We start from the raw sequence: 25,344 nt of genomic DNA on the forward strand, positions 1-25,344 counted from the left end.
GGTTCAGTGACATTGGAAGCTATTAACTTAAAAAAGTTAAGAAGATTGTCTGAAACAAGATTTTTAAATCATCTGGCTCCAGTAGGAGTCTAGAATGACAAAAATGAAAAAGTCAAGAAAAGTTTTTGTGGCATGCCAAACCACAGTGAGCATAGTTCTTAGTGACTTGTTGAATTCCCAGTGTCCCCGGGGCTGGCTGTCTACTTCTGCAGACTGCATCCAGCTCTAGCCTACCACATAGTGACAAACCAGCTTCCCTCCCACCTACTGACCTTAAAGACACACTGTTCATTGGCTTTTGAGCATCTGTAAGAAAGAATTGGTTTTTCAGAAATGAGAGACGTTATAAGCTATTAAAGGTGCTCAGCAGACAGGAAAACAAAAGGTAAAATTGGAGGGCTTTTGTGTGTGCGTGTACCAGTAACTTATGAAAACCTTTCTTCCATTCTTTTTAGTGAAGATAGATTTATCTTAAGAATTTTAGTTAGGTCAATGTCCTATGTGACTCTGTTTCTTGAAATTGCCCAGTCAATGTAATATGGATTTAAGACATTCCCAGGGACCTAGAAACTAAAATATACTACCTTCCCTTTGTTTTTCTTCTCTTTGTCTTTTTTGTTTGTTTGTTTTATTTTCCTGGACAGGCAAAAATAAAGGAGAGAACTCTTAAGCTATAACATTTGGTTTTAGTGCTGTTTTCTTTCCTTGTTCCATTTAAAAAAGGACACATTCATTAAAGTAAGACCCTATGTTTTTAGTTCTTTCTCTCTTTTAACTTTCCATTTATTTGAAGTTGGTTCTGCCATGTGGTGGTTTTCAAGATGTTTGTGTATTTACAGTGAAACCCTTTCTTTCAAATGAAATCTTGTGTTTAATATATGAAACAGATAAACTGCAGCTGTTCTGGGGGTTGCCCCTCGGCCTCCTCCTGCCTCATGGTTCCTGAGACACAGCTGAGTAACCCAGGGCCCTGAGGAACCTGGTTTTTAATCGCCTGGCATGAACACAGGATTAGGAGGGAGTGCCCAGTTTGCTGTCCCCAGCTTCGCCACCCAGACTTTTTTGTCGCTTCTCTTCTCTGGACTGAGTTCCCTGTTTGAAAAAATGATGGCTTTGTATCAGATCATCTCTGAGGTTCTTCCTGCCCTAACAGTCAGCAGTTCTGAGCTATACACAGAGAGCTTTGAGGCGCTGAAATGTTCGGTGACTGAGGAATACACACAGTGAGAGCAGGAGGCCTGGCTAAAGGAAGAATCGTCCTGTTCTAGCGTGAATGGTTCATGTAAATGAAAGGTCAGGAACCAAAACTGATGCATCAGCAGAATTGTCTCTGAGGAAAATGTTATCTGGAGATTTCAGTGAGGCATCCTCTAACACAGAAGAGTGTTGCGGAGAGAGGGATTTAAACCAGTTGCAGGTCGCTGTTTACCATTGATTGTAGTTGAATTTGCTGCTAAGTGCTTAGCTATTGATATTAACAAATAAAATAATATTCTCTCACTAGAGAAAATTCTGTCCTATCACTGTGTGTGTGTGTGTGTGTGTGTGTGTGTGTGTGTGTGTGTTGGGGAATGCATCTGAGGCATACATAGTTCAAGAATCTGCAGCCAGTTAACACATTTGGTTAGAGAATGGGGTATGGTGAAGCCAAGGTCAGGGTTCAGTAGCTCTGGGGGCCAGTTAGCTGGGCAGGGCTCTGGGGCCAGACTGTACTTTTAACCCTGACCAGCTGCTTCTCACATGTGTGCCATGGGTCACAGGGAGGGTTAGAGAGCCTGGAAGGATATCCGAACTCAGTTTTTCCTCCTGGGACCTTGCAGGCAGGTCCTGGTTATGGAGGGCTTGGCGTCTCATCTTGGTGAATGGAGGGCACGCTGCCTACATCTTTAACAGCTATGAGAAGAATCTTTTAAATTCTCCCTGTGAGCCAGGGTCTCAGTGCCTGCTGCTCGTGGGTCTCTCTAGCCTGAAGACAAAACTTCCAAGGCTAAGTTAGAGTAGAGATTACTGAAATAATGCTCTATAGTTCTTGCTGTGACAGTACCTTCCTCTTTTCTGGGAATTGGGAGAAGGGTTGGCATTACAAGAGAAATCTGCTTCTATTTTAACTCCTTAAAGTCCATTGTTCTCTGTAGCTATTCTCATTTCTTCATTGAAATACCATTTTGTAATTAAAATTTGAAACACTTGGTTTTCATCTGTAAAAGAATAGCGTACAGGAATCTTATGAAAGTTGTTTGGAAAAATATGATTCCAGGGCACACAGTTCCCCCAGAGAATGGTTCTGTATGAATAGATTTTTACTACTAATTACACACAGAACATTTTCTCTTGTTTCTTAGCATACATGCAGTCATGTATGAGCCCTCAGTAGGATTTCATTTTTGCCCAGGGAAGCAATTAGATTTAGCTGTAATCTGTCTTCTATGAAAGATAAGGAAAGACAAGTCATCTGAACTAACGTTATCTCGAACACTTCTTTGATGAGAAAACTATTTGTTTGCATGATAAACATTACAGAAGTATAAAACTTAAGTGCCTCTTGATCTCTGCACCAATCATCATAGTCTTGAGCCAATTGTGAAAATGGGTATAAAAATTAGAATTTTAAAACGTCTGTTGATTTTTATCCCCGGAATTAATTTACTCCAGGTCAGTGGCTTCCGAAGTGTGTGTTTTCACCGTCGAGTGCTTTCGTCAAGCAAGATTTTAAGTGGAATTTTAACGCAGAAGAAAAAGATAAAAGCAGAGACCCCGAAGTTGTAGCTGGGGAAGCACTCTGCTCGCTTCCTCCTGCACCCCGCCAGCGGCACCCCTGGGGCCCTGTGCTCGAAGACCCTCTGCAGCACGCTTAGAGCAGGCGCCTCGCCCAGTTGCTTCGGCCCCTGCGCGTGTTGAGGTTGGGCCTTCCTTCGCCTCCTTGACTAACTCTTCTGAACGGGGCACTCACGGTGACGTGTGTTTCCCATTGCTGATTCTGGGTGGTTATTTTTAGTTAAGCAACTTAAAAGCAAACCACCTAAGCCAACCAGTGATTTTTTTTTCTATCCTGAGATTGGACCTTTACATTTGACTCATCTTTTGAGTTTAGCTCAAATGCCACATTTGTCACTGCTTTTAGTCTGTGCCAGGAAGTTTTTCTCCTTGTGGATTTACGTTCAAACCTGTAACTACAGTGCTTGCGCCATGGTGGACGCTCATGTTCCCTGACCTTGTAGGAATGAGCTCTTTCCTTTTATACCCCATTCTGAGTAATTGTGTTCCTGCCTGCTTTCTTTCCGGCACTGGATAATAACACATAATGCAGCGTTATTCCACACTGTAGATAACGCTGGAGTATCTCTTAATCATTGATCAGACTGGACTAACTCAGAATCCTACATGAGAAAAACAGCCTCGTGTAAATATACAATTCTCGAATCCATGTTGTGCAGGTAAGGTGGCACTGAGGATGGTTGGTCTTAGTCTTAATAGGTGTTCATATATTCATAAGCATTTTTCGAGCACCTGTTGTCTATAGAGTAATTTGGCTAAGCCTCGACGAGACAGATCAGATATTTCACATGCAGTCACTCCTTTAGTATGCACCCCTGTGAGGTAGATGCTATTAATTTTTTTTTTACTATACAGTAGCCAGCTCTTCCCTTACTCCAGGGTAATCTCACCCTTAACTATGGCCCCTACTATGATTGTGTTACTGTCGTTTTCCCCTTTTATGGCTGTTCGTATTTGCCTTATGTATTGAGGTGCTCCTATGTTGGGTGCATAAATATTTACAATTGTTATACCTTCCTCTTGGATCGATCCCTTGATCATTATATAGTGTCCTTCTTTGTCTCTTGTAATAGTTTTTATTTTAAAGTCTATTTTGTCTGATATGAGAATTGTTACTCCAGCTTTCTTTTGATTTCCATTTACATGGAATATCTTTTTCCATCCCCTCACTTTCAGTCTGTATGTGTCCCTAGGTCTGAAGTGGGTCTCTTGTAGACAGCACATATATGGGTCTTGTTTTTGTATCCATTCAGCCAGTCTATGTCTTTTGGTTGGAGCATTTAATCCATTTACATTTAAGGTAATTATCGGTATATATGTTCCTATTACCATTTTCGTAATTGTTTTGGGTTTGTTATTGTAGGTCTTTTCCTTCTCTTGTGTTTTTTGCCTAGAGAAGTTCCTTTAGCATTTGTTGCAAAGCTGGTTTGGTGGTGCTGAACTCTCTCAGCTTTTGCTTGTCTGTAAAGGTTTTAATTTCTCCATCAAATCTGAATGAGATCCTTGCTGGGTAGAGTAATCTTGGTTGTAGGTTTTTCTCCTTCATCACTTTAAATACGTCCTGTCACTCCCTTCTGGCTTGCAGAGTTTCTGCTGAAAGATCAGCTGTTAACCTTATGGGGATTCCCTTGTGTGTTACTTGTTGTTTTTCCCTTGCTGCTTTTAATATGTTTTCTTTATATTTAATTTTTGATAGTTTGATTAATATGTGTCTTGACGTGTTTCTCCTTGGATTTATCCTGTATGGGACTCTCTGTGCTTCCTGGACTTGATTAACTATTTCCTTTCCCATATTAGGGAAGTTTTCAACTATAATCTCTTCAAATATTTTCTCAGTCCCTTTCTTTTTCTCTTCCTCTTCTGGGACCCCTATAATTCGAATGTTGGTGTGTTTAATGTTGTCCCAGAGGTCTCTGAGACTGTCCTCAATTCTTTTCATTCTTTTTCCTTATTCTGCTCTGCAGTAGTTATTTCCACTATTTTATCTTCCAGGTCACTTATCCGTTCTTCTGCCTCAGTTATTCTGCTGTTGATCCCTTCTAGAGAATTTTTAATTTCATTTATTGTGTTGTTCATCACTGTTTGTTTGCTCTTTAGTTCTTCTGGGTCCTTGTTAAACGTTTCTTGTATCTTCTCTATTCTAGTTCCAAGATTTTGGATCATCTTTACTATCATTATTCTGAATTCTTTTTCAGGTAGACTGTCTATTTCCTCTTCATTTGTTAGGTCTGGTATGTTTTTACCTTGCTCCTTCATCTGCTGTGTGTTTATCTGTCTTCTCATTTTGCTTAACTTACTGTGTTTGGGGTCTCCTTTTTACAGGCTGCAGGTTCGTAGTTCCCGTTGTTTTTGGTGTCTGTCCCCAGTGGCTAAGGTTGGTTCAGTGGGTTGTGTAGGCTTCCTGGTGGAGGGGACTAGTGCCTGTGTTCTGGTGGATGAGGCTGGATCTTGTCTTTCTGGTGGGCAGGTCCACGTCTGGTGGTGTGTCTTGGGGTGTCTGTAGCCTTATTATGATTTTAGGCAGCCTCTCTGCTAATGGATGGGGCCGTGTTCCTGTCTTGCTAGTTGTTTGGCATAGGGTGTCCAGCACTGTAGCTTGCTGGTTGTTGAGTGGAGCTGGGTCTTGGCATTGAGGTGGAGATCTCTGGGAGATTTTCGCTGTTTGATATTACGTGGAGCTGGGAGGTCTCTTGTGGACCAGTGTCCTGAACTTGGCTCTCCCACCTCAGAGGCACAGCTGTGACACCTGGCTGGAGCACCAAGAATCTGTCATCCCCACGGCTCAGAATAAAAAGGAGAAAAAAAAAAGAAAGAAAGAAAGAAGAAGGTAAATAAAATAAAATAAAGTTATTAAAATAAAAAATTTAAAAAATAATTATTAAAAAAAATTTTTTTAAGTAAAAAAAGAAAAAACGGACAGACAGAACCCTAGAACAAATGGTAAAAGCAAAGCTATACAGACAAAATCACACCCAGAAGCATACAGACACACACTCACAAAAAGAGAAAAAGGGAAATAATATATATATCTTTGTTCCTGAAGTCCACCTCCTCAATTTGGGATGATTCGTTGTCTATTCAGGTATTCCACAGATGCAGGTACATCAAGTTGATTGTGGAGCTTTAATCCGCTGCTTCTGAGGCTGCTGGGAGAGATTTCCCTTTCTCTTCTTTGTTCGCACAGTTCCCGGGGTTCAGCTTTGGATTTGGACCCGCCTCTGGGTGTAGGTTGCCTGAGGGCATCTGTTCTTCGCTCAGACAGGACGGGGTTAAAGGAGCTGCTGATTCGGGGACTGTGGCTCACTCAGGCTTGGGGGAGGGAGGGGTACGGATGCGGGGTGAGCCTGCGGCGGCAGAGGCCAGTGTGACGTTGCAGCAGCCTGAGGTGCGCCGTGTGTTCTCCCGGGGAAGTTGTCCCTGGATCACGGGACCCTGGCAGTGTCAGGCTGCACCGGCTCCTGGGAGGGGCGGTGTGGAGAGTGACCTGTGCTCACACACAGGCTTCTTGGTGGCGGCAGCAGCAGCCTTAGCGTCTCATGCCCGTCTCTGGGGTCCGCGCTGATAGCCGCGGCTCGCGCCCGTCTCTGGAGCTCGTTTAGGCAGCGCTCTGAATCCCCTCTCCTCGCGCACCAGGAAACAAAGAGGCAAGAAAAAGTTTCTTTCCTCTTTGGCAGCTCCAGACCTTTTCCCGGACTCCCTCCTGGCTAGCTGTGGCTCACTAGCCCCCTTCAGGCTGTGTTCACGCTGCCAACCCCAGCCCTCTCCCTTGGATCAGACCGAAGCTGGAGCCTCAGCTCCCAGCCCCGACCCGTCCTGGCAGGTGAACAGACAAGCCTCTCGGGCTGGTGAGTGCTGGTTGGTACCAATCCTCTGTGCGGGAATCTCTCCGCTTTGCCCTCTGCACCCCTATTGCTGCACTCTCCTCCGTGGCTCCGAAGCTCCCCACCTCCGCCACCCGCAGTCTCCACCCGCAAAGGGGCTTCCTAGTGTGTGGAAACCTTTCCTCCTTCACAGCTCCCTCCCACTGGTGCAGGTCCCGTCCCTATTCTTTTGTCTCTGTTTTTTCTTTTTTCTTTTGCCTTACCCCGGTACATGGGGAGTTTCTTGCCTTTTGGGAGGTCTGAGGTCTTCTGCCAGCATTCAGTAGGTGTTCTGTAGGAGCTGTTCCACATGTAGATGTATTTCTGATGTATTTGTGGAGAGGAAGGTGATCTCCGCATCTTACTCTTCCACCATCTTGAAGCTCCCTGCCCAAAGCAATCTTGAGAAAGAAAAACGGAGTTGGAGGAATCAGGCTCCCTGACTTCAAACTATACCACAAAGCTACAGTAATCAAGACAGTATGGTACTGGCACAAAAGCAAAATTATAGACCAATGATACAGGATAGAATGCCCAGAGAGAAACCCATGCACATCTGGGCACCTAATTTCCGACAAAGGAGGCAAGAACATTCAATGGAGAAAAGACGGCCTCTTCAATAAGTGGTGCTGGGAAAATTGGACATCTACATATAGAAGAATGAAATTAGAACACTACCTAACACCATACACAGAAATAAACTCCAAGTGGATTAAAGACGTAAATGTAAGACCAGACACTATAAAACTCTTAGAGGGAGAACACTCTTTGACATAAACCACAGCAAGATCCTTTTTGACCCACCTCTTAGAGTAACAGAAATAAAAACAAAAATAGACAAATGGGACTTAATTAAACTTAAAAGCTTTTGCACAACAAAGGAAACCATGAACAAGACGAAAAGACAACCCTCAGAATGGGAGAAAATATTTGCAAATGAAACAACAGACAAAGGATTAATCTCCAAAATATACAAACAGCTCATGGAACTCAATATAAAAAAAACCAGACAATCCAGTTAAAAAATGGGCAGAAGACCTAAATAGACATTTCACCAAGGAAGACATACAGATGGCCAAGAGGCACATGAAAAGATGCTCAACATCACTAATTATTAGAGAAATGCAAATCAGAACTACAGTGAGGTATCACCTCATGCTGGTCAGAATGGCCATCATCAAAAAATCTGGAAACAGTAAATGTTGGAGAGGGTGTGGTGAAAAGGGAGCCCTCTTAACACTTTTGGTGGGAATGTAAATTGATACAACCACTATGGAAAACAGTATGGAGTTTCCTTAAAAAATTAAAAATAGAACTACCATATGACCCAGCAGTCCCACCATTGGGCATATACCCTGAGAAAACCATAATTCAAAAAGAGACATGCACCGCAGTGTTCATTGCAGCACTATTTACAATAGCCAGGACATGGAACCAACCTAAATGTCCATCGACAGATGAATGGGTAAAGAAGATGTGGCACATATATACAATGGAATATTACTCAGCCCTAAAAAGAAATGAAATGGAGGTATTTGTAGTGAGATGGATGGACCTAGAGTCTGATACAGAGTGAAGTAAGTCAGAAAGAGAAAAACAAATACTGTATGCTAACATATATATGGAATATATATATTAAAAAATGGTACTGATGAACCTAGTTGCAGGGCAGGGTTAAAGAGGTAGACAAAGAGGATGGACTTGATGACATGGGGTGGGAGGGCGAAGCTGGGGTGAAGTGAGACTAGTATCAACGTATATACACTACCAAATATAGAATAGTTGGCTGGTGGGAAGCAGCAGCATAGCACAGGGAGATTGGCTCAGTGCTTTGCGATGACCTAGAGGGGTGGGATAAGGAGGGTGGGAGGGAGGCTCAAGAGGGAGGGGCTATGGGGACATGTGTATGCATATGGCTGATTTGCTTTGTTGTGCAACAGAAACTAACAAGGTATTGTGAAGCAATTATACTCCAGTAAAGATCTGTTTAAAAAAAAAAGCCTCAGTGTGCAAATAGAGGCTACCCTCACCTGATCTCCTTTTCCCCCTGGGTTTCTTGGCCAAGATATTATCATCTACCCATACATGTATTCATCAGCTGATACTAAGAACTCAGTCTGTCTCAGGTGCTAGTCCAGATATTAGGGGTCCATACAGCACAGACTCAAGCACATTCAAGGCCTTGCCTTAATGGAGCTTACACTCTAGTGGACAAACAACTGACTTAGGAAAACTCTGTATCTGTACCTATATATCTAAATATGTCTATAACTACCCATTCATCCCTCTGTATGGATGGCTGTCAGGCAGTGGTGAGAGCTTGGAGAAATAAAGCTGGGTGAGGATGGCAGACAGTGCTGGAGAGTGAGAGGATGTATGCTGTGCTCTTCAGCTTGGGTGGTGAGGGAAGGAGGTGACATTCGTATAGGGACTTGAATGAAGTGAGAGGGTAAGCCATGTGAATATCTGTGATCTGGAGAAGGCCTCTGTTCCTAGTCAAGGACTTAGTCATGGCCATTTTGTAATGTTGCCGAAGCCACAGTTCGTAAATGTTAGCTAGCAGATGGATGGATGTACCTGGACCTGGGAGTCAACCAAGCAAATAATTATTACCCAGTGTGCTGGGAGTGACAGAGGCATGCTCAGAAGTCTGCATGGGCTCAGAGGAGAGAGGGATGGGAAGAGGTCAAAGGCAAGAGCAAGTTTAGAGAAGGCTCCGCGGAAGATGACGCTTGAGTTGGGTCTTGAGCAGAGTTCCACGTATGGAATTGGGGAAGATATAGAGGCGAACGGGCAGATTTGGAGGACACAGCATCAGATTTGGGGTCAAAGCAGGCCACGAAAGAGGGGCACATAGCCCCATGACTTGTCATGGTGAGTGGTCATCAAACCCAGGACAGGTGAGCTAAGGTCAGGTGTGTTCGAAGAGGATGCATTCATTAATCTGACCTTGAATGCTGTCCTTGGGGAAGAAAAAACGGGAGAAAGAATCTTGGGTTTTCCCCTTTTCTCCCCTTCCCAGGTGCCCCCTTGAGAGCGTTCCTTCCCCACGTCCCCCTTATCCTGTGTCCTTTTCTGATTTTAAAGACCGCTTCGGCAAGTTTTCTGTTCAGAGAACTGTTGCAGAAGTCTCTGCCATCTTGGCTGGAAGATCAGTCATTTATGTGTTTTGAGAAAGAACTCCACTGTGTGGTGCCGCGGGGAAGGGGCCTGGCTGTGATGCCTGAAAGCTTGAGGGAGAGAGGATGGGGCTCGGCCTTTGCTTCTGACCCAGGGTGAGGCTGTCTTGGTGGGGGGCTGGGCAGGAAGGGCAGGCTGTGGCTCTCCTAAATGAGGGGTGTGGGCTCTGGGGTCACCCTTGGTCTGGGCACTCATTGGGAATGGGACGAATGAGCAGCGGGGACTCTGCAGAAAAGCTCTGGCATCTTCCACATGTGGCTATGGCATTATTTTGGTTTTAGTGTGTTTGCCTTCATTTTCTCTAATTTATCAGGGTAGGTTTCCTCCACCTCCCACTTTAAGTTTTATTCGGAAGGCTTTATAAATACAGTGATTCTGTGATAAGATTTCTGTCATGTATAATAGCTTTTTTTTAAAAATTTATTTATTTTTGGCTGTGTCGGGTCTTCGTTGCCACGCATGGGCTTTCTCTAGTTGCAGCGAGTGGGGGCTATTCCTCGTTGTGGTGCGCGGGTTTCTCGTTGCAGTGGCTTCTAGTTGCAGAGCATAGGCTCTAGGTGCACAGGCTTCAGTAGTTGTGGCACGTGGGCTCAGTAGTTGTGGCTCATGGGCTTTAGAGCGCAGGCTCAGTAGTTGTGGCGCACGGGCTTAGTTGCTGCACGGCACATGGGATCTTCCCAGACCAGGGATTGAACCCATGTCCCCTGCATTGGCAGGCAGATTCTTAACCACTGCGCCACCAGGGAAGCCCCATGTATAATAGTTTTTATTCTTTAATACTAAGTCACTGTATTCCTTTGTGGTGTGCACATTCCTCTGCTTAGGTAAGCAGAGCTGTCCGAGGAGATGTTGGGGAATTTCAGTACCCACCTCCTTCTCTCCCTCCTTAGAGTGCAGCGGCTGTGCTCCCCTTTTCCTTGTGGGGTGGTGGTTGTAGTACAGGACTCCACCACCGAGGAGTATTAGGATTTATTTTTATTGATAAATTATACTGTACATTACTATGTGAGATTTAGTGCCAGCTAAGAATATTTTATTAAAGGTTCATGTACCCTTTGTTTTGTGGTGATGCAGATTTTTACACATTTCTTGAAATTTTTTTTTTCCTGAAAGTGAGAAGCGTTTGAAGTGATTTTATTCCTCCGGCCTTCATTCGGAGGGTGTCCTCACGCGTTCCCCGGTGACACTGGCCTTCTGGGCTCTCTCTGGTGTAAATGAAGATCCTCTTGATTGTCTCTGTGCCACCAAAATCCTGTTACCTGCTCACTAATGTCAAAGGTTTAGCAAAGCTCAAAGCATTTGATTATGAAGACTGAAGCTTAAGGTACACATACCAGCAGTGACCCACACGCGTTGTGGTATAAGCAAAGGCTGCCAGCCCTTCCCACAGTATAGGGGTCTTGGGGGCACAGCGCGGGGACATCGAGGCAGAGAATTGCTAACAACACACGAGAGGGAGTACTTTCCTGGAAAGTAGCAAGGAATGCCTTGTTCGTTTTGGTCTCCCCAGTGCCTGGTAGATATTTTTCGACTGGGAGTAGATAAAATAATGGACAGATAAATGCTTTTATGTATATGTGAGATAACGAAAAGGGTAAATATTTAAGCTGGGGAAGCTGGGCTTCCTAAAGCAAGCTATCCATTTTACCACTAGAGCTACCTTGCTTAGAGGCAGACTCTCCCTTTCTCTGATTTCTTGCCTGTGTTTTCAGGAAATTGCAAATCCTTTAAAGGGAAGGCATTTCCACAATGGTGCGTTGGCCTGTCCCGATGGTGTAACAGCCCTGCCCCTCAATGAGCTTCACCTCTGTGAAGGCGATGCCATGTGAGGGTCTTCAGGAAGCATTCCATAGGTCAGACAGGCTGATTCCTGGGCTTCAAGGGGTTTATCATTGACGGCCAGCCTGGGAGCAGGGTCTCTAGTTGCTGTATATCTGCCTTGGCCTGTGTGAGTCCGAATTACCCTGTTTGGAAATCTTTTTAATGAGTAGACGTTCTTTATTTCGAGTTTTAATCTTGCCATCTGTTTTTCAGAAACACTGGTCTGTTATTACTTAAAGTTTATTCCCAGATTTGGAATGCAGACTGCTAAGAAACGTCAAACAGAAAGGGCTTGTCAGCACTTTTGGTCCAAGTTCCTAACAGGGCCGCCTGTTTGCCTGGCATGTGCCCCGGCTGTGCTGCGCTCACCTGCCCTCCTGTGACAACCTGGATCTGTCAAATATCAAATGACCTGTTCTTGAACAAGTGGTTGTTGGAGTATTGGATGAGGTTTACTCATTGCCAGTGCCTGACGATATTCACAACTGTTTCTCTCTTGCAAAATGATCACATATCTATACTCAAGTTTAAAAAACAAGCAGGAATATTAAGAGTAGTTGTCATCTGGAGGAAGGTTTCTCAGAATTACTTAAAGAGCTCTTTATTTTTATTTATTTGTTTGTTTGTTTGCTTATTTATTTAAAAATTTTTTTTGTCTGAATTGGGTCTTCATAGCAGCACGTGGGCTTTCTCTCTAGTTGCGGTGAGCAGGGGCTACTCTTCATTGCGGTGGCTTCTCTTGTTGCGAGCACAGGCTCTAGGCGTGCAGGCTCAGTAGTTGTGGTGCACGGGCTCAGTAGTTGTGGCAAGTAGGCTCAGTAGTTGTGGCTCACGGGGTCTAGAGTGCAGGCTCAGTAGTTGTGGCGCATGGGCTTAGTTGCTCTGTGGCATGTGGGATCTTCCCCAGACCAGGGCTCTAACCCGTGTCCCCTGCATTGGCAGGCGGATTCTTAACCACTGCGCCACCAGGAAGTCCCTAAAGAGCTCTTTAACTGTGCACACTCGCTCCGTTAGCCTCTTCCATCACCTGTATCCTAAGGATACTCCAGGACAGAAGACATTATGCACCGACTTGAGGACTCGCCTGCGAGGACAGCATAACCACCACCCCGTACTCCTTCCATGCCTGCTGAGTCACCCTTCACCTCTGGTGTTTTCTCCTCATTCTGGAATTCCTGCTGTCATCTTGGCTTGATGATTTTCTCATTCCTATTAACCCAGTATTTCTCTCTTTCCCATATCGTGCCTTTTCTATCTGTGGCAAATTTTCCTACTGCGATCATCCATTCGTTTACACGGTAAACATTCATGAAACATCTGCCCTGTGCCTTGCACTGTCCAAATGCAGGAGATAAAATCCAAGTAGGCTATTCTGTGGTGCGCAGATACTTAAAAACTTACCCTTTAACACATTCATGTTGATGTGGGGAGTTTTGGATTGAGTCATTTCTCCTTCCTTACGAGTAAAAGGAAGTTTCTGTGATGAACGTTCAGCTTGTAGTCTGTGAGGTCTTTGGAAACTTGAACTTCAGGCATTCCCTGTGTGGCTGAGTGGCAGGGCAGGCATTGCAGAGGTTCAAGTTCCCAGGATTTCACATTTATCACAGTCCAGCCTTTGGCAGTCTGCCACCCTCTCTACTTGGTAGACAGGTTCGTGAAATTTGACACTCTTACGTCTTTCCTGGAAAATCTTGTAAGGTTCAGCAGTCCTTCAGTGGCTGACCCATTTCTGTTAAACTTCTGTTGTCAGACCCAAGGTTATCCCGGACCTGTTGTTAGAATAGTCAGTGCATTCCATTGACTTTTTTTTTTTTTAACTCCCAGCCTAGGCTTTGAGTGACAATTTATACTTTGGATGCAGAAATGGGACATTCCCCCTTTTTTTTTTCTTTCTTTCTTTCTTTATTTTTTTGGCTGCATTGGGTCTTCGTTGCTACGTGCAGGCTTTCTCTAGTTGTGGCGAGCGGGGGTACCCTTCGTTGCAGTGCACGGGCTTCTCATTGCGGTGGTTTCTCTCTTCTTGTGGAGCACAGGCTCTAGGGGTGCAGGCTTCAGTAGTTGTGGGGCTCGGGCTCAGTAGTTGTGTCTCACGGGCTCTAGAGTGCAGGCTCAGTAGTTGTGGCGCATGGGCTTAGTTGCTCCATGGCATGTGGGATCTTCCCGGACCAGGGATCGAACCCATGTCCCCAGCATTGGCAGGCGGATTCTTAAGCACTGCGCCACCAGGGAAGTCCCGGGATACTGCTCTTTGTGTTTGTTATGTTGCCCCTAACTCCCCTTAAAATGTGAACCGACTGCCCCAAGCATTTATTGTATCAACATAGCACAGTAAAGTAGGATTTGGACAAATATTCCTTTAGTGGACACATGTAAGCGAGAGAAGTGTCTCTACCAAAAATATAGAGTACTTCTTAGTGAGGTAGAAGGGGTGGTTTGTGAGAGTAGTAGGGCTCTTACCATATTTTGCTTTCAGCTCGTCTCCTTTGGTATTCACTTCCGTGCTTCACATCTTTGGGACCCATCATTGCTCCTGTCCTTGATGAATAAGTATGGTCTTGGTTGTTGCAATATTGCCTAGTTGGAAATACCCTGGACTTGGGAGTCAGAAGTCCTGGGTTGGAGCCCAGATTATAGTGTTTACTGTGTGATTCAATTTAAATTGTTCAAATTCCTACTCTGTAAAATGGGAATAATAAATGATGTCTGTTCCCACCCCCACTCCAGCTACCTTCCACTCCTAGTGTTGATCAAATGAGAAAATGAATTTCAAAGTGTCGTGTAACTTACACAGTTCTCTGCCGCGGGAGCCCCCATCCTTACCAAGTATGGGCTTTGTGAACTACCGCAGGGTTCATGAAATGCCTCTTTCTGTTACAGGACGGTTATTGAGACTTTCCCCTTCTACGGGCATCTGTGATCACAAGCAGCTGCCTCTTCACCCACCCAGAGGCAGCCTGGACCTCTGTGGGACAGCTGTTTATGATGACATTCTTTCTTCGGTTAAGCTGAAATCTAGCCTCCTAACTTCCAAGATAACTTACACTTCTTGGTTCTAGTTTTACAGAGTAACATGAAACAGTTCAAATCAGTGCATGTCAAGTTATAGAAATTTATAACTGAGAAAGGGGTCTTAAACTCAGTTTCCTGTTTTTGGCAATTCAGTTCAATAAATAAGAGCTGGGGCCTGTCACGTGGGTGCTGTGCTCCGGCACTAAAGGCAGCTATTGTTTCTCCTCCTGATCTCCGGAAGTGGAACCAAAGGGCAGGGAACCAAATGGGGATGAATGGGAAGCAAAAACTTTTTAACTCCTTAATGTGCAAAAATGTGGTGGTTTGAATTTTTTTAAGAATCCTTGCTAGAAGAAATAGTACCTGTATTTATTGGGCTATGAATAATTTAAATAGCTCAGCAGACTACTAATCTACAAATGAACATATTTACAAAATAGAAATAGAGTCAAAGATGTAGAAAACAAACTTATGGTTACCAAGGGGGGAAGTGAGGGAGGGATAAATTGGGAGTTTGGGATTGACATATATACACTATTATATATAAAATAGGAATCTACTAGGGACTTCCAGTGGTTTAAGACTTCGCCTTCCAATGTAGGCGGTGCGGGTTTGATCCCTGGTCGGGGAGCTAAGATCCCACATGCCTCTCTGCCAAAAAACCAAAACATAAAACAGAAGCAGTATTGTAACAAATTCAATAAAAACTTCAAAAATGGTCCACATCAAAAAAATCTTAAAAAAAAAAAGAAAAGAATCTACTGTATAGCACAGGGAAGTCAATACTCTGTAATGACCTGTATGGGAAAAGAATCTTAAAAAAAGTGGATATATGTGTATGTATAACTGATTCACTTTGCTCTACAGCAGAAACTAACACAACATTGTAAATGGACTATACTCCAATATAAATTAATTTTTAAAAATCTACAAAAATGAAGACAAAAGAATGATAAATAAGAAACATATTTCTAATTTTTATAAACTCCCATGTGTTTAACAGCCTGTAAATGAAAAACATATTTGCACATAGAGAAATGGAAAAATGGTGAGATGGCCGCATGATCATGCCTTTGTGAGTGCTGCACTTCCAGTGCAGAGGGTGTGGGTTCGATACCTGGTCTGGGAGCTGAGATCTAAGATCCCACATGCCTCTCAGCCAAAAAACCAAAACATAAAACAGAAACAATATTGTAACAAATTCAATAAAGGCTTTAAAAATGGTCCACATCAAAAAAAAAAAAATCTTTAACAACACTGTAAAGCAACTGTACTCCAATAAAAATTAATTTAAAAAATAATAAAATTAATGGGTATATTTAGTACCTACTTCAGGGTTTTTGTGAGAAATAAATGAGTTAATTTCCATGAAGTTCATAGAACAGTGCCTGACAGTTAATGCCTAATACATTAACTATTTTTTATGAACTTTTGAGGACTGTGAGATTTGACATATTTTTAGACTACTGTATTTTTTTGAAATAGCATTAAAAAATAAAAAACTATATATAACACCCTACTTACCAACCATATCCAATAACAGAATTAGCATGGTTCATCTTTCTGATTACTTTGGTGGTTTCACAAGATGGGACTTAGCTGTCAGAAAAGCTTTATCATGATACTGAAAACTTACTGCCAGATACCATACTTCTTTGGACCTTAGGCCAAATTTATGTATTCTAGGAGGTGCTTTTTCTCGGCAGTGTGAGTTTGGAGAACTTTAGGTGGGAATCTGGATTCAACCGTGCCTTCTCTGTTGTTAGAGTCTCGAGATGTGCCTTAACTGTCCAGAACTTTTGCTTGCCTTGTATGTAACAAAAGAGATTTTTTAAATGTTATCCTTGATTTGGAGGTGTGCTAATTCAAGTATTTTTGTGACCCATTTAGCTTTTAGAGGTAATGAAACATTGCTCAAGAACTTCATTTATAACAGACCCATTCATAATAATCCTAGTGGCTTATTTCACAGAAGCTGTTTCCAGATAAAAATACTGATCATGACTTCCCATGATGTTTCCTGAAAGGGTAAAATTAAACTGTGGGAAATTCTTGGAATTTAACTAGTAATTAACTTATAAAGGACCTTTTTAAAAAATCATAACTCCCCCAAGCAATTATATAACAAAGGACCTTAGGAATTCAGAATTCTTTTATGTATGTATTTTTTCTCAACTGAAACCGAATGAGCATTGTCCAGTATCTTCGAGTTTGTAACTGAACTAAAATGATTTCTTTAGATAGAGGAGCCTTTGAGTCCAGTATTGGCTTTTCAGCCTCAGGTCCAGTCTGGATTTATACTGATGCTGCACATGTTAACCTAGTTATCTGGATGTAAGTTTTTACTCATGTACTGTATTATGTTACAATCCTAAATGGCATGATTAGGCTCAACATTTTTAAACATGCAGAAAGCACAAGTTAATTTTATCTGCTAGTCAGTTTCCTTTCCAGACTTTTACTTTAAGGAATGTCAGATTTCTATTTGGGGAGGTGATGAATAGACTACATAGACTGAAAGGAGTGCCTTCAAGGGGCCACATGGCAGAGTGAAAAGAGCATGATTTGGAAACCCTGGATCTGTGTGATACTGGGGAAGCTTCTCTGCTTCTTTCAACATCTGCTTCCTCATATGTTAATGGACATACTCCCTGTCTGGAAAGGTTATAATCTGATGCCACACAGTCCTGGGGGCACAATAAATTCCCAACAAATGGCAACTGTGATATTTTATATAAGAAATTTGTTCCATTTATGTTTAATATTTCAAAGTAGTGCTGAAAGACATTTTGGTCTATTTTGTGACCGTATTAAATAGGCTTATAATTTTAAAAGGTTATCTAAAGACTTTGAGAACACCAAAAGGAATACTTGATTTTGGAATAAACTAACTAATCATTAAAGAAATTCTTCTTCTTGATTCCTCTGTTTACTATGTGAGGGTTTTAATGACCATTTCCCCATTTCTCCAATTTTTGACATCCTTGTGAATTTAGCTTTAAAAAAAGTTAACAGAATAACTGAAAAAGGATATAAAGTGCTGCCAGGATGGATTCCTCATTCACAATTTTATATTTCATTCCATAATTTGTTTTTGGATTATTTGAGCTTTTTATGTTTGTTCATAAAGTGCCCTCAAGGTCACAGGTTGTGTTTTCAAGTTGATCCCCTTGTGAGGGGAAAGGAAAGGATGTCGTAAGGTGCGTGTTCATGGGCTGCACCTGCCTCCCTGCCCTCTTATTTTTTTCTGGTTCATCAGTGGTTTGGACTTTGGGTTAGTGCATCAGTGTTCCCAGGAAGGGGTGGCTACATTGTAATGCAAGCTGAACTTATATGCAACCTGGGGGCCAATATTTGAAACATCACATATTTTAATGAGACATAAAATTGTATGGTAAGCCTTTCTTGTGTGTTTAAAAAAAAAAAAAAAAAAAAGTAATGTTTTGTTCAATTTGTTTCTCCAGGTGGCATTTTTCTGAAGTTGTTCATTGAGACGTCCCAGCATTCCTGCAGATATAATAGGTGAGTCAATGAAATCAGATACCCTTACTATCAGTGATTCTTTGGAAACCCTTTCGAGGTGGGTGGCAACTTACTTCTTGAAAGAGGTGCAGTGTTCCAAACTTTGGGGCCCTGAATGATAAACACTAGTTTTTTTGGTTTTGTTTTTGGCTAGAAATACCACTTTGATGAACGTACACAGATGTTGTAAAGGACCCTGTAAAGTTTCACTAATGATACTAAGTTTAATGCTGTAAATTCCATACCTTCAGTTCTGACATAGTTTGTTCTGTCACCGTTTACAAACAAGTTTAAGACCTCTTTATAATGGGCACAGCTGGCTTTAAGTTGTCTTTCCTTTTGAGCTTCTCTGTGGATCATTCACCCTTTGTTATCATTTCTCTCTGAAAGGGGAAGTAGAGATGGCCAATTCGAATTACCCAATTTTAGTTTTTGATGACAGCATGGGTAGAGGAATTGCCTAAATAAAAGTTGAAAACAGTTGACTAATAGGTGATTTATGATTAACTCTATATATTTTAATTTATAAAGGTCACTTTGGGAGAATATTACTAACAGAAATAGGGGCTGAGTAACCTCCTGCAGTATGCATTCAAGGAAATCAAAGTGGAAAGTTAAATAATTGTCCCCAAAGACTTTGATCCAGCTCTGTTTCTCAAAACGGAGAGGCCTGTTCAACCTGGTCCTGTAGGGGCCTTGCTCTTGTCATGAACTTGAGGGTGGGGCTCAGGCCAAGGGAACCAGTGCATGGTATGTACTTGGGACTGACCCACACCCTGTCCAGGAGGGTCTGCCACGTGCAGGGGATTTGAAGAGTATTTTCACAGATACCGTCTCATTTGTGGAAAGGTGATCTTTTTTGTTCACAGATTCTGGGGAAGGAAAAATTGCTCTTATGTCGTGAATTGAACTATTGATTTCTCAAATGTTTTTAAATTGTCCTAACAACTGTTGGTTGGGTTAGGTGAGGAAGCTTGGCTTGTTTTTTGTTTTTTGTCTTTTTAAATGGGAACTGTAAGCACTTACGAGTTATGAAATTATTTGAGCAAAGTTCCTGCTCATAGGAAAGCCGAGGCTGACCCAAGACAGGTGGGTGTCTTGTTGGCACTTTATCAAACTGATAATCTTTAAATATCTGCTCCATGTTTATTTAGTGGGGGTGGGAGAAACTGATTGTCTATTAATAAAGACTATTAATAAGAAATACATACCTTTCCCTGAACATTGAAAATAAGGGATTTATTACTTCTGATTTTCCGAACCAGGTGTTCATAAACCTGTTTAAAATTTGGCTAATAATAACAGTCTGCCATGCGCTGTTCAGATCCAGAATTCCAGAGACCTGCCAGCCAGGTGATAATTGGGGTTGCTGGTGAGGCCTGCTTTTGCTCATACAGCTCTATGAGGGAAATATTCTCAACAGAGACAGGCTTGTGCTGGTGAAGGGTGTTTCTTTCTACTCAGAGGCACTGTCTGCTTGAGTGAAAACAGGTCTGATTGCCATTTTGCCTGTTATGTAATGAGTCGAGTGCACCCCCGAGTTAAGTGGCTCCATGTTTCCAGTGTATTCCAATGATGATTTAGTCCCCCTTTGTGAGTTGTCACCCTGGATCAGTTCCAGGCTGGCCTGTTTAATCCAGCTCTGGGGAAAAGCCAATTCCATCTGCCAGTGCCTTCAGCAGCTAATTCGTGTTTGCCCTTGAAATCCCTGTCTCTGAAGATTTAACCAGATAAAACCAACCTGCTCTATATCTTTTTTGGTTTTTGTTTTTTGAATTGTGAATTCATCCCATGTAAATACAATAAAACTTTACCAAATCGGAAGACATAAGAACAGCCACTCTGATTAACAGCATCTGAATTACGAAGAAATCTGATCCTGCCTTCTGCTGTATATGGTCGCTCATGTTATATCAGCTTGGTAGAAGGTGTCTCTTGAGCAAAGAGAGTCACTGCGGTCTGGGGAGAGTCTTATCACCAGGAGGCCCTAGGCTGAGGCTCCACCTTGGCCGGACGCAGACCTGGGTTGGAATTCCAGCTGTGGTGCAAGCTGGCTGTGTGACTGAAGGCAGCCTTCCTTACCTGATGGAACTCTCATCTCTTTATGTGTGGATACTACTTCCTTCCAGAGTGGTTTGGAAGAGTGAACAAGGCGTGATGGCAGCATGCGTGGTACATAGTAGACGACAGGTACCCCCTGCCTGGCTCCTGACCCCAGGCATCTTAGAAAAGACATTGGACACGGGGTGGAGGGACTGCTCTGCTGGGTAGCTCCTGTGTCTCCCTGGTGAAGTACAAGGCGATTCCTGCTCTGTTCTGCCCTGCCTACTCCGGGAGAATTGTGAGGAGCCTTTGAAAAGTAGGAACTTAGGGTGTGTGGTTAGAATCAGAGGGCTTCTATGGCAGGCTTTTTTTTTTTTTTTTTTTTTAATCTGACTTTCTGGGCTTGAATCCTAGCTCTGCACCTTATAATTAGGTATATGACCTTGAACAAATTATTAACACCCTCCCTGGCTCTCACCCTATCTCACAGGATTGCTGTGAGATTAAATGATGTACTGTGTGTAGAGTGGAGCATATGGAGCTAGTACCTGGTGAATCTCAAGAAACATGCCAGTAAATTTGCCAGAATACTTTTAGAAGGGAGACAGAGAATCTGACTCAAAAGAATATCCGTGGTTTTAAAATCTCTCCAGTTTGAACCTCGGCTTACTGTGCTGCCTTTTCTATCATGTTATGATAGTTAAGACCAGGGAAGGTCATCTTTGTCCTGAATAAACTAAGAGTGACCAAATCCTGCCATGTGGGACTCACTTATTCAGAAGGGCAGAGCGTTGGGAGTTAGTCTTCCTGGATTTTCTTCATGAGTAAACAGATCTTTCCCCATCTGGAAGAATTCTTACCAGAATTGACCAGATTTGCAAAGTGAAAGCTCTAGACCTGCATTGTCCAATATGGTGGCCACATATGGCCATTATGAGTATTTGAAATATGGCTAGTATGACAGAGGCACTGAATTTTTAATTTTAGTTAATTTTAGTTCATTTAAAATTTAGAACTAATAGTTAATTCAGTTATTGGAAAACTTTTACGTATGTGTGGGACAACTTGGGCATCTACTTTTCAACTGTAAATTTTTTAAAGTTTAAATCAGATCAAGTATTTCTGATGAAAATTTAGTGCCTGAGTTGAGATGTGCTGTAAGTGCAAAATACACAACAGATTTTGAAGTGTTACTGTGAGAAAAAATTATGTCAATATTTTAATACTTTTTATATTGATTCTATGTGGAAATGATATTTTGGATATTTTGAGTTAAATACATTATTACAATTAATTTCTTTTTGCTTTTTTAATGTTGCTCCTAAAATTTTAAAATAATGTACATGGCTCACAAAATTCTATTGGACAGTGCTGCTCTAGACGATCCTTGAAAGAATCAGATAATTTCTAATTTATTAAGTGAAGTACAAGTTTTTCCAATAGACTGCAGATTATGAAAGTGGTTTTTTTCTTCTTTTAAGGTTTTTGTTTCAGTTTACCAATTAAGTTCAGAGGAATTTTTAAAAATACTTAAAATTGGAAAGAAAAAGAAAAGGCACGTAGCAGATGTGTTACCTGAACCTTATGTGATACAGCCTGAGGCTCCATTTAGACATCTTGGCTGTAGTCTTTCCCCTCAGCCATCTTACGAAATGTACGAAGGGAGGCACTCATAGCCGTCCACCAGGATGTGAACCCACACACTCTTTTTCAGCTAAGTATTCTGCTTCTTTGATGATTGTTGGCTCTAACATTTGATGCAGATACCTTGCTCCCCGGGTCACATTTTGCCATGCCCAGGAGATAGGTTTAGGAACAGTCATCCAGGAGAAAATAACTTTTAATCACCTATAGCAAGTAGCACTCCCTTCTTACTGCAGTACCAGAAATACAGAGATACATTCCTAAGGGAATAATTGCTGGCTTGATGTTTAGTTGTAACCAGTGTGTGTATGAAACGTGAGAAGATAATACAATGAAAATCATCGGTATTCTGTTTCACATGTATGCCCTGGGTGACACGTAAGTGTATTTTAAGTGGTGGGGGGAAGAGTGTTAGATTCAGAATCATCTTGGTCTGGGTTTGAGTCCTGGCTGTGTCACAAAGTGATGGTAGTGAGGTTTCCTAACTTCTCTGATTGTGTTTCTGTGTAATTGGTGCCAGCAAACACCAGTCACTTTCCTTGTCAGAATTCTTCCATTGTAAGTACTTTATCTGTGACACCCGCACCCCTTTCTGTAAGAAACATGGCAAATACCTTGCCGTCCTCATACTTTTCCATACTGAGCAAGTGAATGAGAGAGTTTACTTTCCAGTACTGTAAACTTTATCCAGGAATTAAACAGGATTTGATATTTATATATTAGATAGAAACTATTATCAAATTTCATGAAGAATCTTCAGCTAAAGAAAGGTAGCTTTTCCTTGCAGAGAGTTTAACTGTTTTTAAATTCCAGTATTAGAGTATAGAATTCATTTCCACCAGCAGCTTGAAAGCAATTAATAGGAGAGGAGAAGCACTTAGTAAGAGAGGATATTATAGCTTTCTCCTTTTACTGAGGGTAAATTGGATGAAATTTACATTCTCTGGATAGAAAATGATAAAATAAAGTATAAGTAGGCAGTGGTTTACAAGATGTAGCAAAAGCAAATCAAAGTAATTAAATGCATTAAAGACTTAAACTGAGTGCAGTTGTTTTTCTATTCCTGTTACTTGCATGTTGACAGGTTGTCTTTTTTCTGGTCAGAAGTCTGGCTGTAGACACTGTGCCTGTCTGAAGGAGAGTCCTGAGCGTTCTTCCCAGCAGGGGCGTTCCCTTTCTATGAAAAGTGGCTTCCCCTGGTAGACTGTAAACCTCCTGAGAGCCGGTCTGAGTCTTTTATTATACCCTCTGTGCCCAATACAATGTCTGATGCGTGGTAGGTGCCGAGTGAATATCAGCTGAATGGAGGGAGGATAAATGATGCTTAGACTGTAAGAGCTGGTTCTGTAACATTCTCTGAAGAGAACTCTGCTTCAGGTACATTATAGGCTGCCCAGCACAGTGCCTGACACGTGTTAACGTGCTCGGTAAATGTCGGGCAAATGGAGGCGTGAATATGGGCTTAAGTATAACTTCCAATTTATAAAGGACTTTTGGGAGTATGACCTGTTTGTTTATTTTTTTGATATTTAAAAATATCTTTATTAACATGAGGTCGGAAATAATTTCTTAAGAGACAAAGAGCATAAGTCACATAGGAAACAATTGATAACTTTGGCTACATTAAAATTATGAACTTTATTGAAAGCCTATATAGAGAGTGAAAAGATAAAATATTTAAAACACTCGTAAATTCACAAAGGAGAATATGTAAAGAATGCCTGTGAATCAATAAGGAGGATAGGCAACCAACTGAAGCAAAAATCCAGGAGTGGAGAAGGGTGGCGAAATACTTGAACAAGCACTTCATAAAGAGGAACCGCAAGGAACCAGTAAAATGAAAAGTTGCTCAACCTCTTGAGTAATGTGATTACAAACCCCCCACAAGATACACCCTCACCTCCACCTGGTAAGCAAAAAGTTTTTAAGTCTGATAATGGCAAATCCTGACAAGAATGTGGAACAGCATGAAGTCTCAGATACCGCTGGTGAGAATCAAATTATTAGATTCACCCACTTTGTTTGTTTTTTTTTTAACTTTTACTTTTTTTTTTAACTGAAGAAAAGTTGACATACGGCATCATGTTAGTTTCAAGTAAACAACATAGGGAATTGACTTTTAAATACATTATAAATTGATCACCATGATAAGTCTAGTAACCATCTGAATATAACCCATTTATAATTTGGGAAGCAAAGAAGGTTCTTTTAAGCAGAGAGTTGAAGTTGAACATTAAGAAGGCACCACGAGTGACAGATTGACCAGAGGCCAGGAGCCCAGGTAGGAAGGTGTCAGTGGCAAGAAACGACAAGGGCTGGGGACGAGAGGGTGGGCAGGGCTGCAGCTAACTGATGAAGCGCAGTCCTGGGGGAAGGGGGAAAGGCGCCTGCGGGGTTAGCTCTGGGCAGGGGCTGGGGCAGCTCTGTGGCAGAGGGAGGGGGGGTTGCAATAGGGTAAGATTAAAGTACAAGGAGTAGATGTTAAGAGAATTCCCACGTGGTGGCCTCAGTTCTTTTGAGAAGTAGAAGTTCATCTGCTTTGGGGAGAGGAGGTGAAGCCTGGGGTTAAAAAGAAGAATCCATGATTCCCTACATGGAAAGGAACTCTTCTCAGTGCTGACGTAGCCACCTTCCTATGAATTCTGGTTCTTTGTCTGACGGTTTATTCCACAGGGAATTCTGGTTCTCCATCTGATGCAGTTGGTCCACAAGGACCTTCTGGATCTCACATCAGTAGACATAGTTTTGTTGTGATCAAATGCCTAAGTCTATGAAAAACGCTATTTGCAAACCCTCCAGCAAGTTGATTTGGTTCCAGCTGGTACCTCTCTTGTCCATCCCATATACATGGAGAAATGCCATAATCCTTATGTAGAAAGCTTTTCTGCTTTAATGGTCCACTCTTTAAATTGTTCCTTGAAAGGAAGGGGGTGAACTGACCTCAGGTGAATGAATATACACTGGGATAGTGTAGAGGTGTCTCCCTCATTATCACCATAAAATATATTTATGCTTTTATATGAAGCTTGTTAATATAGGTAAATAGTAGCTGCATACGTTTTTATTTGGTATTCTTTTTTTTTTTTTTTAATCATTTGCCATGTCAAACCACAGCAATCCATGCTTACCACCAAAGAAGGCCGTAATATAGCTCTGAAGTTCCAAGATCCTGCCCCCATAAACACCCTCTCTACTCTTTGAAATTTCATCATGGCTTTGTAACAGAAACTGACTTCTTCTGAATTAAATATTGATTTAATCTACATTTCCCTTTGGATTAATTCAATAACCAAAATAAAGTGTTCGTTATCTTTTCCCTGTCTCGTGCTCTCACGCTGTGGGGAGACCACTCGTCATACAGCGGTCCCCTCCTTCCAGACACCAGCATCCCCTGAGCCACGGGGCAGCCATTCACCAGGTATTATAGGGGTGGGGTGCCAGGCAACCTGTAAAGGTGGGACTGGCCCCCAATCTCTGTGCCTTATGTTAC

General features: G+C 42.1%; 1 protein-coding gene across 1 annotated transcript in view; it reads left to right on the plus strand.

Moving 5' to 3' along the window:
- LOC309657715 (uncharacterized protein) overlaps positions 1–25,344 on the plus strand; it is a gene marked incomplete at its 5' end in the record, with an annotated part of 153,511 nt that overhangs the window by 78,311 nt on the left and 49,856 nt on the right. The window contains one exon of the mRNA XM_082455535.1: positions 18,110–18,166. Within this exon, the coding sequence (XP_082311661.1) occupies positions 18,110–18,124 (15 nt within the window). The 3' untranslated portion in view covers positions 18,125–18,166. The remainder of the gene's footprint in view (positions 1–18,109; positions 18,167–25,344) is intronic.

This window comes from Balaenoptera physalus, assembly GCF_965194825.1.
Source record: "Balaenoptera physalus genome assembly, chromosome: 3".
NCBI classification, from domain to species: domain Eukaryota; kingdom Metazoa; phylum Chordata; class Mammalia; order Artiodactyla; family Balaenopteridae; genus Balaenoptera; species Balaenoptera physalus.